Here is a 17,623-nt window from a genome sequence, read left to right as displayed (position 1 = left end):
TTTAATTCTTCTAGTGAAAATCCTTGAGCTCACTGCATGCTGATTACTGACACAGATGAGCTAGAGCCAAACTCGTACAACTTATACTGACATGAAAATATGTCCTCAGATGTCGGTCACCCTCCCCACTATATATCCTTGTCCTGTGACTTCATTATCCCAGAATCAAGTCTATGTGACATGCTCTAAGAAACAGACTCATGGAGCATCACAGTGAAAGGAGGCGTTAGAAGTATTCTCTGGTTTGGTCTCCTTGTCTTCTGCTGGCTTGTCTGGTATCTCAGGAACCTTAGCTCAGAGTTGGAGCCCAAACTCCTCCCCCACCTGAGGGTAATTAATCTTAAGACAGTATTCGGTTCTGTGTCAAAGAGTGATGTTCATTTGGGAATCCCATCTGAAAGTCTTTCCCAAAGATGTGTAACAGGTAATATGATTTTTAAAAGGGATTCTATGACCAAGTGAGTTTGGGAGACTGAAGTGAACCAACTGGAAAAGAGGTTTTATTTTGCCACTACTTCTTTGAGTCTGTGTTAATGTATATTATAAATCTTAAAAGGAATGGTGTAATGCATAGCATTCATTACACAAGGAAGCTTTTTTTCTTCAGCATTTTGTGGACCACACATCTGTGTTAGGGGTGTGTTTGTGGGTAGAAGGGAAGTAGGCAGTTTGGGACAGTTTCTACCTGATGGCCTCATCTCCTTTGTTAAGAAAGAGATGGTGTCCTCTACTGCACACGGGTGGGCAAGTGGGGCTTTGGAAAGTCTTACTGACTCTCAAGGGGAACAAAGGAGAATGCCATGTGGAGCCAGCTCTGTACCACCAGCACAGCCCTATCACACGGTAGGCCTTTTTGTTGAAAATTACTGAGTACTGAGCATTTCCTGGGCATGATTTCAATTATGGGTTCATTTGGTTTCCCGATTGTCAGGGTGGCATTTCATTCTCTGTTGCCCAAAAGAGCTGAGCCATTAGAAAGTGTTTACATTTTGGGATTCTCACACACATTCCCAGGCACTCCGTCATTGTCACCTCTCCCACGCACTTGACTCAGCGTAGTGAGGCTGGTCACACTTGCTTGGTGTAGCCATTCCTGAAGAAGCCCTTAGCTTTAAAAAAATCAGAAATGGCTTCACTCCTCAATTCCTACTCCACAGACTCATTTCTGCATGAGTTCCTTTGTGCTTGGGTTTTTATTTCTTTATTGTGTCTGTTTCTTACCTGCCAGCTGAGGGGTGATAAAAAGGGAAGACACACTTTCGTTTCTTGTTTCTTTTCATTTTCCTGGATATGGAGAATTTCTGTCTTGTTTAACATTCGTTGGAACTGAACTGAGCTGTCAGACCGTGGTTGCGAGCATCACCTCTGGTACTTTACTATCAATGAACCTCTTGACGACAGGGATGGGGTACTCATCTCTGCATCTCATACAGCTGTTAGTGGGACGTCCAAGGCCAGAGAACCTCAGAAATGACACACTGACAAAATCTTCAGACAAGGTCCTTCTCCAGCTCATATTTGACATCCTGACTTATCTCTGCACGAACAAGGTATTTATCTCATCTCCTTCATTGAGAGTCATGGACTTCCTTTTACTTAAGGTAAAGGCAGTTTTAACACATTTATATTCTGTCCATATTTGTGAAGCATTTACCTTGCGCCAAACCTACCTTACAGGAGGTAAGTCATGTCGGAGGTATGTCATGTACCTTCCTTTTACTTAAGGTAAAGGCAGTTTTAACACATTTATATTCCGTCCATATTTGTGAAGCATTTACCTTGCGCCAAACCCTCCGACATGACTTACCTCCTGTAAGTCATGTCGTAGCCTCCATCTGGACACGATGGCAGGCGCCTCCACACATCCGGTGTGAGAACAGCATCTGATGGGAGGTTCAGAAGCCGTTGTCTTGGTGCCTAAATACAACAGCTCCTTTTACCCACGGACAGTCTCATTTCCCAAAGGCTAATTACACTGTATGTAATCAGTATGAAACTGGTAACTTTTTCTACCTCTTCTTCCTTTGTTGCTAAGCCCTCATCTAGCATTGGCCACATTTCTGGAATCACCTGTTGGTTGACACCCATTCTGGGTGGAAAATCTTGGCTGTTTGATTTCCAGACCTTTGTTTCATTGAGAGTAAGCCAACCAAGAATTAAGAGTTTTGGTCCATTTCTCTGGCTAGCTGGGAGTTTGCCAAATTCCTCCTCTTTTTGTTTCAACCCTTGTCAGAAATATTTTTAAATGTGTGATTATTCTTTCCTACCATATAATATTCTGAGCATAATGTAATTGCATGTTGTTTAGATTAAGAATGTTCCATTGCCCAGGGTCATCAGTCTGAGTGTTTCTTTTTCTGTGATCGGTGCCGATGGTAAGGTAGTTGTCAGGAGGCTCCTGTTGTTCCCGGTACTTTGTCTAGAATCTATTTTACTTTGATTTTCTAAGTAATACTTGGTACTAACTTTTAATATTACAAATCTCCTTTCTTTTTTGGACAGAAGAAAATAGGGTTCACATTAGTTCCATTTTTCATTTATTGAGGTTATTGAAATGTATTAAGAACTATCGTTTGCAGCAACTTATTTTATAGGACAAACTAAAAAAAAGGTTTTTTTCCTTTTTAAAATTTTTTATTGATTAGGCTATTATAGTTTTCCCAATTTTTCCCCCTCTAACCCTCCTTCACCCTGCCCCCGAACCCTCCAGCATCCCCCCCATGTATTTCATGCCCATGGATTGTGCATATAAGTTCTTTGAGTCCTCTGTTTCCCAAAAGAACATAGTAAAGCCTCAGAAAGACAGCTAAGTGAGGAGGAGATTGCCAACCTATCTGATGGAGAATTTAAATCCCTGGTAATCAAAATGCTCACCGATCTGATTGAGCTTGGTCAAAAAATGAAAAAACAAATGAAGGATAACCAAAGTGAAATAAAGCAAAATGTTCAGGGAACCAACAGTGAGAAAAAAAAGTTTTTAAAAACTCCTTTCAGAGTTGTTTGGTTGGTTTTCCTTGTGAAATAGTGTAACTTTGTAGCTGGTCCTTTTTTCTTTGAGGACTGCTGGAAATCATCGTGTGTACTTTGTGAATTTCCATGTGCCTTACCCAAGTAACAGAGGTGTTGTTTTACATCTACTTGAACAATGTGGTTTGTATCTCCTCTGAAATCAGAAAATACTATTAAAACCTGTATAGGGTTTGGAGCCACAGATGGTCTTGGGATCTGAGACCTCTGGATGTCAGGCTCGTTGATTGCAAATGGCAATAATACCCACCTTGTAGGATTGTTTTAAGGAATAGATAAGATGATAGAATAAAGCACTCAGGTATAACAAAAAAGATAAATGTGTACTAATTAACTAGATGTGAGGAATCCTTTATAATGTATATGTATATCAAGTCATCAAGATGTATGCTTTAAATATCTCACAATCTTATTTGTCAATTATACCTCAATAAAGCTGGGGAGGAGAAGAAAAGCACTCAGTACAGTGACTGGCACATAGTAATCATTAAAAAATTATAACTATTTTTGATACTGTTCATTTGATTACTAAATTCATTTATTTATCCATTAAACATAAATTTATTGAAAGCCTATTATGTGCCAAACATTGGTCATATCAAAATTAATAAGACCCCTGTCCCTGCCCTAGGGAACTTAGGGTCATCGAGAAACATATTTAGTTTGACACACTTATAGTGAATGCCCACTGTGGGCAAGTGTTTGCTTGCTGCCATCCTGATGCCACATGAAGAGTTCTCAGCCTCTGGGGAATTACATCTACTTAGGAAGCCAGGATGTATGTAGGCTCTGGAAATAACCAAGTACTGGCTCAATGTAATTTTAAATACTCTGGGAATTCAGAGTAAGGAAGGCTGAGGCCTGTCTTTTTTAATAGTGTTTGTTGTTGGCAGAGAGCAAACACACTCAAAATTTCAGAAGTCTAAATGACTTCTGAGTCTCTGCCAGAGGTGTGGGGAGATCTCACGTGTGCGTCTGAGCACATATTCAGCTTAGAAGCAGCATTGACAGTCCAGGTTGGTATCAACAGCTCTTGGCCTTCTGGAAGTGACAACTATACAATCAGTGGCAGTGCTTTTTCCTGAAGGGATAGGTGCTCCTGCTGTCCCATCCCCCTGGAGTGCTCTTCTCTGTCTTTTGTTGGGCTGTCTCCTACCAATCTTTTCAAATTAATCTCAGCTCAGGTATATCCTCCAGAAACCTCTCTCCCTCTCATTGTCCTAACACTTAACCATACTTGTAAGACTGTCATTATTGATTTGAAGGTCTTACTTTCCTACTAGACCATGAACTCTATGTTTCTTCATTGGTCCTCAGTTTCCAAATCTGGAGAAGGGGAGACTTGAAGATGATTGATACTTAAGTCCTTCCAAGGCTGTCATTCTGTGATGTACCAGCTCCAGTCTGACAGACACACCAAGTTGGAAGAAGGGAACCAAATACTTTGGGGTATATGTCAAAATTAAATGGAAGAAATGAGAACTTGGAAATAGTACTAGAAAACGCAGCGTCCCTCAAAGTCTCAGGCACATTGTCCTGTGTCAGTGCAGGTGTTTAGCACACAGATGAGCACATATGAGGTCTGTCTGGAAAAAGTCCAGCCATTGTTAATATAATGAGAATAGTTTGCACAACCTGGCAGCCAAAGAGAGTGGACAGGAATGTGCATGTGTGAACATGACAACTTCACTGTACTGGTCAGTGAGGGTGGTAGATGCCATTGAGTGAGCATGTGTACTGTGTGGCTGCCTCATTTAAAATGACTGAGCTTGAACATTCCTCCACGGAAACTATTTGGATGATTCAAAAGGCTTTTGGGGAAGATGCAATGAGAGCAGAGCAAATAAAAGTGTGGCACAAATGCTTCAACGATGGTTGAGAATCTTAAAAGTGATCCACATTCTGGATGGCCTGCAACAGGCAGGACACCTGAGAATGTTGAATGTGTTTGGGCTGCAATCAACAAAGCTCAGTGACTGACTGCGAGAGCTAGGAGCTGAGCTGAGGATTCCAAAAACTACCACATCTGAGATTTTGATGCAGGATCTTGGCATGAAATGTGTTGTGGCAAAATTCATTCCTCAGCTTCTGCTACCAGAGCAGAAGCTGCATTATGCTGCAGTTGCTAATGACTTGATTCAAATTGCTACCAGTGAACCAGATTTCCTCAAGAAGGTTCACAACTTTGGGGACTGAGGCATCATTGTCCTACATACAATCTTTCTTGTATCTTGTATCTTCTTCAGTAAATATCTCTATTTTTCATAATGTGTGGCTGGATACTTTCTGGACATATCATATTCAGAAAATCAGGGCACAGCTGAAAGGCCAGCATGGGAAGGCAGGTGTATGGCCCTGGCTATTATTCTCTGGCCAAATAACCTGGGTTTGTTACTTCTCCTTTCTTGGCCTCAGTTTCCCATTCCGTAAAACAAGGATAGAAATGCCTGCTTCAGAGGTTGTAAAGATTTAACTAATGGCCCTGGCCAGTGTGGCTCATTCGGTTGGATATTATCCCACAAAACAAAAGGTTGCTGGTTTGATTCCCAGTCAGGACATATGCCTGGGTTGTGGGTTCAGTCCCCATTCGGGGACTGGGAGGCAACTGATGAGAGTCAACCAATCCATGTTTCTCTCTCACATCAATGTTCTCTCCCTTTCTCTTTCTCCCACCTTTCCCCACTCTCTAAAAATACATATTAATAATAATAATTTAGTACCTTAGAATCTTATCACTTACTTACCAATTACTTACTTAAAAGTAATCTTATGGGTCGGTCTTGCTAACTGCTGTAGCATCTCCTGATAAAATGTAAGTCTGGCTTCACATTTACCATAATTCTAGTCGTGGGACCCTCCCCACCATACAATGCATCCCACACCCTTATAAAATTATTATTAAAAAGTTTGTTTTTTTTATCAAAGCAAAAATCTACTCCCTCTTCTATTGCCTGATTCTCATTTTCTCCCTGGGGACCTCACAGAGTAAATCTACCCCTGCCTTTCCATGACAGCCTTTTAAGTATTGGAGGAGGCTTTGAGCACCTCTGCAGTCTTCTCTCCTTCACACTGAGGCCCACAATCTTTCAGGTATGTCCCATGGGAACCCGTTCCACACCTCTACCAGCATCTGCACACAGGTACTGCCCTGGTAGAAGATTTGCCACTCTTTCTGGTCCCTTTCTGTTTGGTATATGGGAGGCTGAGGGTGATTTAAAAGCGTGCAAATATGCATATAAGTAGATAATATTCATTCATTCAACCAATGGACATTTTCTGGATGTCCAAAAATGGCCTGGTCACTTTGGTAGGTCTCTGGGGTACAGAGATGAATAAAATGTTGTTCTGGCCTCCAGTTGCCCTCTCTCCAGTGGGGAATAGAAACACATTAACAGATCATTTTGACAAGATGTGTCAGTGAGAATGTTCACCTGGTCTGTAAGGCACAGGGGAGGGGGCTGGAGTGATTTTCACACGTGCCTTACTCAGCAGCACTGTAGAATCAGCCTGAAGAAACCAGGGTTGCTCCTTTCCCCTTTTCAGTCATTTGACAAGTACAGTGGTAAGTTGCTCTCACATTCACTTGTGCCATTGCTCCAACACACCAGGCATGCTCCTGCCTCAGGGTCTTTGCATTCAAGATTCCCGCTGCCCAGAATGCCCTCCCCTCCAATGGACATACTGGCTGCCTCATTTCCCTCAGGTCTCTGCTCTCATGCCGCCTTAGCAGTGAGACTTTACCCGAGCACTGTGTTAAAAAATTGCAGCCCCACACCCCACACTGACTTTCCCTTTTCTTTGCTTTATTTTCTCCCTAAATTCACCATCATCTAACAAACTTTGTATTTCATTTGTATGTTTCTTGTCCTACTCCCTCACCCCAAATCTGATGGCTAAAAAAACAAGTATTTTTTGTTCTCTGCTATGTTCCCAGTGAACAGAACTATGCCTGACCCATAGTAAATATTCAATAAATATCTATGGGATAAATTAATATATTGCTTGAATTCAACACTCATGTTGCAGTCTCTTGCCTTGATAAGGGAACCCTATCAAAAGTCTACTCTTTCTTCAAAGCCCAACTCAAATGCCCACACCTCCAGGAAGTCTTCCCTACTCTGCTCCATTAAAATCAGTTTCCACCTCCTCTCTGTTCCTACATATAGCTTTAAAGGAAAAAAAAACTAGTATATTTATTATTTTTGTTGAACTGTAATTAATTCTTATATCTGTCTTTCCCTTCTACATAGAAGTCTTCTGAAGGCAGGAATAAATTCTTGGTTATTTTGAGGTCCATTCATTGTATCTAGCATGTAGTAGGTGCCAGTTATATGTGGAATTTGTGTCCCTATTGCATTATGTGCTCCAATGTAAAAGAAAAGCATCAGATCCATTCTGCACCTTCAAGGAGGTTGGGCCTCATTGAGGAGATAGCATCCTTGTAGGCAGTAGTGTAAGGCAGTGCCTACTGGGGCTGGGAGAAGGGTGAAAAGGAGCCATCTACTGAGCATCTGTTATATGCCAGGCACTTTATGTGTATTATCACTTCAAATAACTCTATGAAAATAAAAGTAATATTAAGTCCATTTTACAGATGAAATTACTGCAATAGAAAGGGGCAAAGTAGGAATGCAAAATCTGAAGATGAAAAGAAATAGCCAAGCATTAAGAAATTCTGAGATATTTCCTTTCAGAGCTTCCTTTCCTCGTGACTCTGGGTAAGATGTGTAGGTGCGGGAAGGTTAATTTAACTTAGCCAGGGTCACATAGCAATAGGCTGAAGGTACAGTTCTTACAAGTCCCCAGGTGATGTCAGTGATGCTGGTATAGGGATCATACTTCAAGCAGTAAGACTTTAAACAACTGTGTGAACTACTAAAAGAAAATAAATCCTCTGACTAGTTGGCTTTGCAAACACTGAGTTTGCAGGAGAAATACCAAGACTCAGAGAGTTTACACCTCAACTCTCACATAAGTGGGATGGGACAGGACAGAGCCAGGGTTGCTCCAGCATCTCAAAGCATCCCAGTCAGTGTTAAGAAGGGGAAGAGACCCCAACATAGGGTGTGTGTCTCCTTTGGAGTTCTTACCTGATGCCAGACACCCTTGCACAGAAGCCAGATCCCACAGAAAGTATGAGCTCGAAAGTCCCACAGAGTTGGGTTCATGTGAAACCTAGCTCTATGGAGCCTGCTTCCTGCTTGATTTTTGGTAGGTTATTTAACATGTCTTAGTCTCACTTTCCCTATCTGCACAATGGGCTGTATGTGCCCATATCACACAGGATTAAATTGGGTACTCTTATGAGGTCATTAAGCATAGTGACTAGCATAAAGTAGGCACCAGTGTAGCTGTTCTTCGTCCACATGCTAATGTAGTTAATCCTCACAGTGATCCTTTGATTGTGAGGATAAGGGATTATCCCTGTTTTTCCAGATAAGAGAACAGACTGATGAAGCTTAAATGACTTAACCAACATTAGACACAAAATATGGTTTGAGCCACACACATGTATATATGCAGTAACAGCCACAGAGCTCTCTGGCCCTCTTTGGGGTGAGTTCAGGTAAATGTCAGGCAACCAACAGCCAGGAAAGCCACCTCGGGACTGGCAGGGAGGGGTCCTGGGACATGGAGTTGGCTGAGGTTAACCAGGCACGTGGATTCCCGCCACACAGCTGATCTTAAAGTGACTGGGGATTTTATCATGTGCTTTGAGAACAGAATTTCAGCCTGAGCTAGAGGTTCTAACATCCACAAAAATTCCTTACTCAACTCAGAAGTTTTCATCAACAGCAGCTACCCATCTGGCTGCCCCCTTGGGGGCTTTACAGATGACGGAAAGTAACTGTTAGGTTTCTGGAGAATGACGATTTTTGAAGACAGAAAGAGCAAGCTGTGCAGGTTAGCAGTGCAGAAGTGCTGAGGTTCCTTCCAGCCAGCCCTGCAAGGGGACAAACAGCATCTCCAACTGCTGCCATTAGCCATGAGGATGCCACATTCGGAGCCCTGCTGTCATAACCCCCAGGACCTCAAAGGCAAGAGAAAACACTTCTGCCCAGAATGACTGAGAAAATGAGGCATTATACTCAGCTATGATGGCAACCCTTCTCAGAGTCTGAGAACATGTTTAAAATGTTTAACACTAACTATCGAATATAATCTGCTTTTTCTTAGGTGATTCAAAAAGCTGCAGAAGTATTTTAGGGCCTCAAAACAGTTGTCAACGGCAATTTAATTGATGGAGTAACTGTGGTTATGGCACAAGGCACTGGACTTGGAGTCAAAAGATCCAGACCAGGGGGTCAGCAAACTATGGCCTAAAAGCCAAATTGAACCCACTGCCCATATTTCTGAATAAAGTTTTATTGGAACACAGCCACACTCGTTTGTTTACATACTGTCTGTGGCTGCTGTCATGACAGGGACTGGAAGATCCACCAATGCTGACCTATTTACTCTCTTGCCCTATGCACACAAAATTTTGCCAACCCCTGATTTAGACTAAGACCCAACTCTGTAATGTAGGGCAAATCACTGTTTTCTCTGAGCTTCAGTTTCCACATTCATAAAATGATTATTATCTCTCCCACAGGACTGTTGTGAGCATCAAATGAGACAGAACGGGTGGGAAAGCACTTTGGAAACTCAGAATCTCTGTGGAAAAGTGGGCAGGGCTGGTTTTTATCATTCACCTGAACTGTGCTGGAGGAGAAGCCACCCAGGACAGTTTTTGTTTGTGTTTTGTTTTCCAGTTCTCCCTAGAGCCAGCTTATCCCCCAGGTACCTACTCTCTTCTCCCCTCAAACATAAAAGCATCCTGCCCATATGCTTCCAGAAGTGAAGGATTAGTACAAATGTGTTTATCCATTCTTTCACTTAGCAAATATTTGTCAAGTACCTTCTATGTTCAAAAATGCAAACTTTTTTTAAATCCTCACCCAAGCATATATGTATTGATTAACGAGAGAGAGAAAGAGAGAGATAGAAACATTGACGTGAGAGGGAAACATTGACTGGGGATCGAACCTGCAACCTTTTGGCCTATGGATGTTCCAACCAACTGAGACACTCAGCCAGGGCCAAAGATGCAAACTTTTATAAGCTAGTTCATGTGGGGAGAAGTGTTTGGTGTCTAAGGGGAGAAGTTAGGTATACGGATTATTATAACAGAGTAGAGATGCTGCCGTGTCACACTAGAAAAATACATCACACGTTTGTGTGTGTGTGCATGTATGGCATATAAAAAACAAAATATTCAGGTCCAGATTAAGAAACACTTGTTAATAAAAGAACCCGTTTAATGCAAAACCACTGAAATGCCTTAAAATGTAGGCATTATGTGTAACAGTTTTCCCTTGGAAACTACATTATGATCTTAAGTTTCTATCCCTAACTGCCAAGAGTGCATGTCTTTCCCAAGCATGGGGACTGGAGACCCCTCCCCCAGGCCTGCGGGACAGGACTATCACGGACCAGTTCCAGGTAAGAGCTATAGGTCACCTGGGCATCAGCAAGCCAGGTACTCACCACAGTTTCTAAATTTTGGAGACAGTCTTTATTTCATCAACTTTTCTTTGTCAATTTATTTATTGTTATGGATGATTCATTAAACATAACTTTAGTGATTTGCTCAACTTGCTATCACAATAAATTCACAAACTGAGAACAAAAATGAAGTTTAATTTTCTGTTCTAAAAATACTGTTACCATACCCATGTAGTCAAATCTTGCTCCAGCATATTTGGGGGGAAAAGAATAATGTAAAGACTTCATCTAAATGTGAGATGCAGATGCACATACACCTAGCTCTGTGCTGCCGACTGGGTCCCTTGGGCCTCCCCAGCATCGTGACTCTCTTGGTCCCCATGGAAATAGTGTTGGTATTTTCTGTGGATGTGTTTCATCTGTATTTATCGATGTACATTTAAATACAGAACTGCAAGTCCATAACCCATCACCAATATATGGCCACCATAATGAAGACATAAAATTCTTCCGTATTTTATTCTCTGCCTTTACTAAAGCAGTTCTAGAAGAAATGAATCTTGGGCTTTCTACCTAGGGATGTAATCCTCTATAGATCTCTTTAAAGAGAATGTTTAGTTCCGCAGAGTACTTTTTATTAGACTCAGCTGGACTCTTCCTATGATGGCGAGAGGCACGTGAAGAAGCCTATTTGTGAAATAGGTTAACCACAGGTAGCTTCACTGTGCTGCCAATTTATCTCATACCTTTGGATTCACAGGCAGGTCTTTCCACCTCTGTCCTCCTCTTGTTCAATGCCGTGTTCTGTTTTAGAGTTTGCAGTTCATTGTTTTATATCAAGGAGTATCTCTCCTTGATAAATCATCTTTCCCCTTACTTTCTGAAATGCTGTTCATCTGGCTTTTACTTTTCCTAAAGCACCCTTATTCTTGATATTAAGTGCAGTCTCTCTCTGAAGCTAGAGCATGTAATGATAACATAGTAGTGCTAATCACAGCCGGGTACTAAGGTGATGGTGAGTTTGGGACTGATACAGGCAGGCGGGTAGATATGACTCAAAAGTCCTTTCTTGCACTTGACCTTTAGAACTTTTCTAGGCCCTGATAGTGTTTTCCTTCCTCCTGAAGCAAAGCTCTAAAATAAAGATAAAATACAGAATATAAAATCATAGCCACACTAGTATTTTAGATTTCTGTAAATATATGAATAATTAGAAGGAAAGGTAGTATATCAGGGAGCACACATCACTGGTAGGCATGATAATTCTTCCAATATTATTCCATCATTATGATGAATTACAAATTATTTGGATTTAGGTTCAGTGTTTGCAGTTAAGTAGTGAGTGCTTTGCCTATATTTTTTATTTTAATTTTACACAAATTAAATTTAACTGGATAGGTTGACTGTCCTGACCTGTTTTCTTGAACTCATACCTAAGGTTTATCATTGAAATTATTGCTTTTAAAAATGTCCTTTAAAACAGCTCAACTTGGCATATGGCTGTTTAAAATAAATAATTGTAAAAATATTTTAGTATATTAGTTTTTAAGGTTTCTCTTATATTCAAGGTAAATAGGACTAATATATGTGCATGATGAAAATGAATTTAATCAGGTAAATTTAGTTAGGCTTGTTGAGGTAGAGCCAAAGTTAGGATAAATGATGTTTTTAAACTGATGAAATTAGTGTCTTTCTTTTTTTTTTTTTTTTGGTTTGCAAAACTTTTCTTGGAACACATGGCAGGGTCTTGTAATTTACACGCACCTACACCTCTCTCTCTCTGCTTACTCTTCTGTGTACACACACACACAAACACACGTGCAAACACACTGCACAAACACCGTGAAGTGGGAAGAGAGGGGTCCTGGCAGCTGGAGGGCACTCAGCATTCTCTCCTCCTTTTTCAGGTACTGATTCTGGCCAGTGAAGGACACACCTGGCAAAGTTTGCTCTGCCCCTGTCTTCTCCTATTCCCGCTCCCTTATTCCAAAACACAAAGGAGTATCCTAGTGGAAAAAGTTGTTATTTGTGGGTTTTTTTTTTAAAAATGCATTGAGTTTCCTCATGATTCTCTTCGTTTCCTTCCTATAAAGGATAATAGAGTCACCCATTTTCAGATCCAGAACCAACTTGTTTTCCCAGGTTCCCTCCCACAACCAGCCCAAACACAGACATTTACCAGCAAAACAGAAGCTGTTGGAAAGAGTTTTTGGCAGCTGAATTGGGCTCCTGTCACCAGGACATGGCAGGCTCTTGGCTGTATTGTCTCCCCACCCTGGCCCCTGCACTCCAGGGGGGTGCTTTATGTAATCAGTCCTCCTTGACATGTGGCGTCCTGTCATTTTCCTCCCCTTCAGCTCTGCCGCCCCCCACAAATCACTAACATTGCCTGAGAAGTTCAAGCTGATTTTGCAGCCACCCTGAACTCTCTGTTTCTTAAACGGTATGTCAGAAAATGTAGTTTCCTAATGATATTTCTGGCTGATGACACATGGCAGAGCTGATGGACTATTTATAATCAGTGGCACAATCGCAAACACATTATTTTTATTTCACTTAGAGGAGAGTCCTGTCACTTGCCACCTCTCTTTGCAGACAAGTTGAAGCCATCTCCACTGAAAGGAGCTAAATCCTCTTTGAAGATTCCTTTGCATATTCCTCCCTTAGGGTTAGGAGCTCCCCAGTTCTTTCCAATAGAACCCACCCCTTTTTTGATGTTGTGGGGCTGGGGTGGGTGATGGAGGCAATGAATGATTTGTAGCAACTGCTTTAAATTCATGCCATGCTTCACTATAATATCTCTAGTCTTGCTGCTCAGATCCTGCTACCTTCCTCTGAGGGGGTGTGGCTGGCATGACTGAAGCAGCAGACACAGCTCCTACATCCAGTGCTTGCCCCAGTTTAATGGGACTGAGCATAGCATAGCTGTCATTTGTTGAGCAGCTACTGTGTTCTAGGCAATGTAGTTGGTAGGCATCTTATATACAACATCTCATTAATCCTCTCAAACCTGTATGCGGCAAGTGCTGCTATTCCCAGAAAAGAGATATTAGGGTAAACAAACAAACAAACAGGAGATTAAATGACTTGTCTCCAAAGTCACACAGCTGATAGGGAAAGCCTCAGGACTCCAGTTCAATTCTTTTCTAACAAATGACACTTGTTCTCTTTCTACTGCCCTGTCCTGACTCGCCCCCATTAGACAGACATCTGTGTATACATGGTGTGTATGTGCAGGGACACTTACCCATTCCCAGCCTGGGCAGCTCCTGTGAGTTTAAAAGCTGACTGAGTGAGACATGAAAGAATTTGAAATTTCTCAACCTGGAAGTAAACCCTGGTATAAAAGAAACCATATGCTAGAGGAGGGTTTGGATTCACTGCAATATGAAGTGTTACCTCTACAAAGATATTGAGCTGTCTCTCTCTCTTTCTTTCTTTCTCTCTTTTTTAAAAAATGTTTCCACAGGACAGAGTTTAGGGTATGGATTCGTTAACTATATTGATCCAAAGGATGCAGAGAAAGCCATCAACACTTTAAATGGACTCAGACTCCAGACCAAAACCATAAAGGTAAGAGGTGTTATGCTGGCTCCTGATTGGGGAGGCGTTGGTCAATTTCATCCCTTTGATCTAATAAATAAAGGCTATAAGGGAGCTGGAGGTGATGTTCTTGATTTATTCAAAGAACATTTACTTGGGACACAGATCACTACAGAACAGTGAAGTGAGGGCTGAGTTCACAGAAAGGACCACGAGCTGTGGGACCTCCAGTCCGGAGGGCAGATAGGGCGTTGGGATGACTACCTCACCTAGAAGGCTTGTGAGCCTGGGTCTGCAGAGACAGCCAGAGCTGAGCTCTATGAAGAAGGAAGCTGTTCCAGGCAAAGCTGTAAAAAGGGACATAAACATTGTGAGTGGGGACCAGCACTTGGAATAAATAGTGTGGCTACGTTTGGATGAGGGGGGCGGGGGCCTCATGTGCCAGGCCGAGCAGGCTGGCTTTACCCAAAGGTAGAGAGGACCCTCCTAACTGAGACTTGAAAAAGAAAAATCAGTTATAAACAACCACAGTAGTGTAATATTGTCTAAAATCTATGGGAACATAGTAAAGGACTGAAAGAAAAAGTAACATCCCAGCCATCTGAGAAGAATCAGATGGATACACAGTATGTCAAGAAGGGTTAAGTTGATAAAGGAAAATGGTTACCCAGAGCCTGCTTCTCCAGACTGAGGTTTCTGTGGCTGGATTTTCACTCTAAGGTCAGACCTCACCTCATGGGGATCCTTCAGGGGGTGGTGCTATTTGCTTTTTTCCCTTCTGACAGCCAGTGGTGAGCTCCTGAATGGAGCCTGCCTCCTCCTCAGCTTCCTTTCCCATCTTCCCCACCTAGCATCCTGTTTGGGGTCAGCTGCCAGCCAATTAATGAGTCCCATTCTTCATAACCTATTAAACCATGGGGAGGTGTCTCCTAGGTACTCTTATCCTCACAACAGCCAGTCTGACACAAAGTAGGACAAAAGAGAAACCTCTCCCAGAATGGAAATCTGTAGATGGCACCAGCTCTCAGTGTCTGAAAACACAAAATCAAAACTTTTTAGTTCAACAGAGCTACTTTTCCAATATCCACACTGAGAGAGGGGACTAGTGGTATAATATCATCTTAGTTGGGAGGTAATCAAAATAAAAACATAACCAAAACAAAACAAAGCCTTCTCTTTTTGGAATATATTATATGATTGCCTTTCTTATGTCCCTCCTTTCCTTTTCCTTCCTTCCTTCCTTCCTTCCTTCCTTCCTTCCTTCCTTCCTTCCTTCCCTTTCCTTTTTCCTTCTATCCTCCACTCCTCCCTTCCTTCCTTCTTTCCTGTCATCCTTCCCTAAGCAGCTTTACTTTTCCACCTGAGTTTAGCTTATTTCTAAAGACGATTGCTTTCCTAATCATATACAATCCCTGATACACAAAGACCTCAAAATAGGCCTCATCCAGGTTGCCTCAGTCTTGGCTTAGAATCAATCCTTACGAGTTCTCTAAGGGGGAAATAATTGAGAGTTGTTTAATTATGAAGTAGTCCTCTGAGGGGTAGGAGAATTAATTTCTTTAAAAGGAAAGGCATACCTATTTTTGTGCTTTAAGTAAAGATAGGATGCTCATGTCACCTAACTCTTTGATGAGGCCACACCAGGTTGAGAGCTGTATTTGTGAGTTTAACTGATTTTTCTGTGCTATCCAGCATTAGAATGTCAGACATTTACTCTTCCACCGATGGACACCCTGATCTTGAAGTGAGAAAGATACTTTTCTTTCCTCTGCAGTTTTCTTGAAATCCAAACTCCCCAAGAGCTTAGGATCAAATAATCAGCCATCCATTCTGAGTGATTTTTTTTAAGTATTCCGTGAAGCTGTAGGCATTTCCCCAAAGACTGAGTGAACCCAGCTTTTCTGATCTCAGAATGCACCCTTGACCCATCATGCCATCAGAAGTAGCGCTTAATCTAAGTGGATCTTCGCGACAAGGAACATTGATTATTTTCTTTCTGTGAAGAGCCAGTTTGCCTCCTTCCTTTCTCCATGTACCCCTCACCCAGCCTGTGCTCACCCTGCATCAAAATGCTGCCAGCACATTTGCACCCAGCAGTAACGTGGGCTTCCAAGGCACTGTAGGATTCAAAATGCATGATGCCATGACTGAATCAATAATTTCCATTCTCTACGACGAATGAAAATTTAATGTGCAAAACCTGGGGATTTCAGCCCTTTCATTAAAGCAGTTTATTTTCCATACTAAAAATTAAGTTTGAGTGATAGGTTCCTTTATTAAATTTTCTTCCCTTTCCTAAAGGGACACAGTGTTTAAGGTAAAAAACATATTAAAGGGGAGGAAAAAAGCAAACCTTTTTTGTGTGCCATTAATAGTCTCATCATTTATTAATTTTTAAAAATTGCTTTTCTGCCTTTCAGGCCTCTATTTACTTCTTCTGCTTCAGTTTGCTTTGATAAGTGACATGAGATTTATCTCTCTACTCTGACTCCATGAAGGAATAGATAACTTGTCTATCTGGAAAAAAAAAACAATAAAAAACAAAAAACAGGCATCACAGAGATCTCCTTGGAGCCATCTAGTACGTGTTTGCAAACTGTAGTCCAGTTTGTGCCTTCTTCTAGCATGCGTGGAGCGTTGTTGGAGTACTCCATGCAAAACACGGCACTCTGAGCATAATGCACAACATAGATGCAGGCGCAGTGAGAGTTACCTCTTCCTCTTTCAAGGGTGATCATCAATGGCTGGATCCAGACATAGTTCTGGAAAGCCAGGGGGTAGTGGAGGCTGTAGTGAGCTGCAGAGCCATGAAAAGGGCAGCTTTTCTTCAGCTACTGCTGATTGTTTAAGCCTAGATTGTTGCCAGATCTTCCAGTTTTTCAATAGAAACTGAAATCTAGATTGTTATGCCAAATCTTCCCATTTCTAAAGGTTGGATACCAACTCAAACCATTTTAAAGCATTGTGTAGGTGGGCCAAACATACCTTACTAGCCAACCTGTGGACAAGCAGTTGGCAGTCTCTGAACTCAAATTTAAATACACAAATGCTGTTTTGCTGATTGGAAGTGAATGACTCATTACTGGGCTGCTAGTAGAAGGTGCCCACAAATGATGGTCCCCAGTTAACAAACATTCGCTTCCCCTTTACTAAGGGGGATGTGATGTGACTGTGCGAACACTGAGGGCAAGGCCAGGCTTCTGTCCTCAAGGAGAAGGTTACCGTCTAGACATAGACACAGCATTAAAGCAGAGAAAGAGTGTGATTCCTAAGTCTGATGCAATGACTAGTGGGGGTGACTTCAGATAACTTGCCTCTCTGGAAAAAACAATCATCTTCATTGGAAGCATGCTTTACAGAGGTCTCCTCGGAACCGTCTAGTGTGTGTTTGTAAACAGGGGCCTGCAGAGGGGTGCTCTTTGGATTATAACTCCTTTAGTGAGAGAGAGTGACTGGGGTCCCACCCCTCATCTGGGAAATTAGGCTCACAGAGATGAGGTGACTTGTCCAAAGCCACATAAGTGGCCAGCAGTTGAACTGAGTTAGCATCCAAAGGTTCTATGAA

The 17,623-nt window shown here is 41.8% G+C and overlaps 1 protein-coding gene across 6 annotated transcripts in view; it reads left to right on the top strand.

Moving 5' to 3' along the window:
• ELAVL4 (ELAV like RNA binding protein 4) overlaps positions 1–17,623 on the top strand; it is a 145,128-nt gene that overhangs the window by 106,454 nt on the left and 21,051 nt on the right. For all 6 annotated transcript variants that reach the window (XM_045858777.1, XM_045858797.1, XM_045858787.1 and 3 more), the window contains exon 3: positions 13,985–14,088. In XM_045858777.1, the coding sequence (XP_045714733.1) occupies positions 13,985–14,088 (104 nt within the window). The remainder of the gene's footprint in view (positions 1–13,984; positions 14,089–17,623) is intronic.

Source organism: Phyllostomus hastatus, unplaced genomic scaffold (genome assembly GCF_019186645.2).
Source record: "Phyllostomus hastatus isolate PE091 unplaced genomic scaffold, TTU_PhHast_1.1 phas_contig_147, whole genome shotgun sequence".
NCBI classification, from domain to species: domain Eukaryota; kingdom Metazoa; phylum Chordata; class Mammalia; order Chiroptera; family Phyllostomidae; genus Phyllostomus; species Phyllostomus hastatus.
Note: the sequence above shows the minus strand (reverse complement) of the source record. Positions and strands in the feature narration are given on the sequence as shown.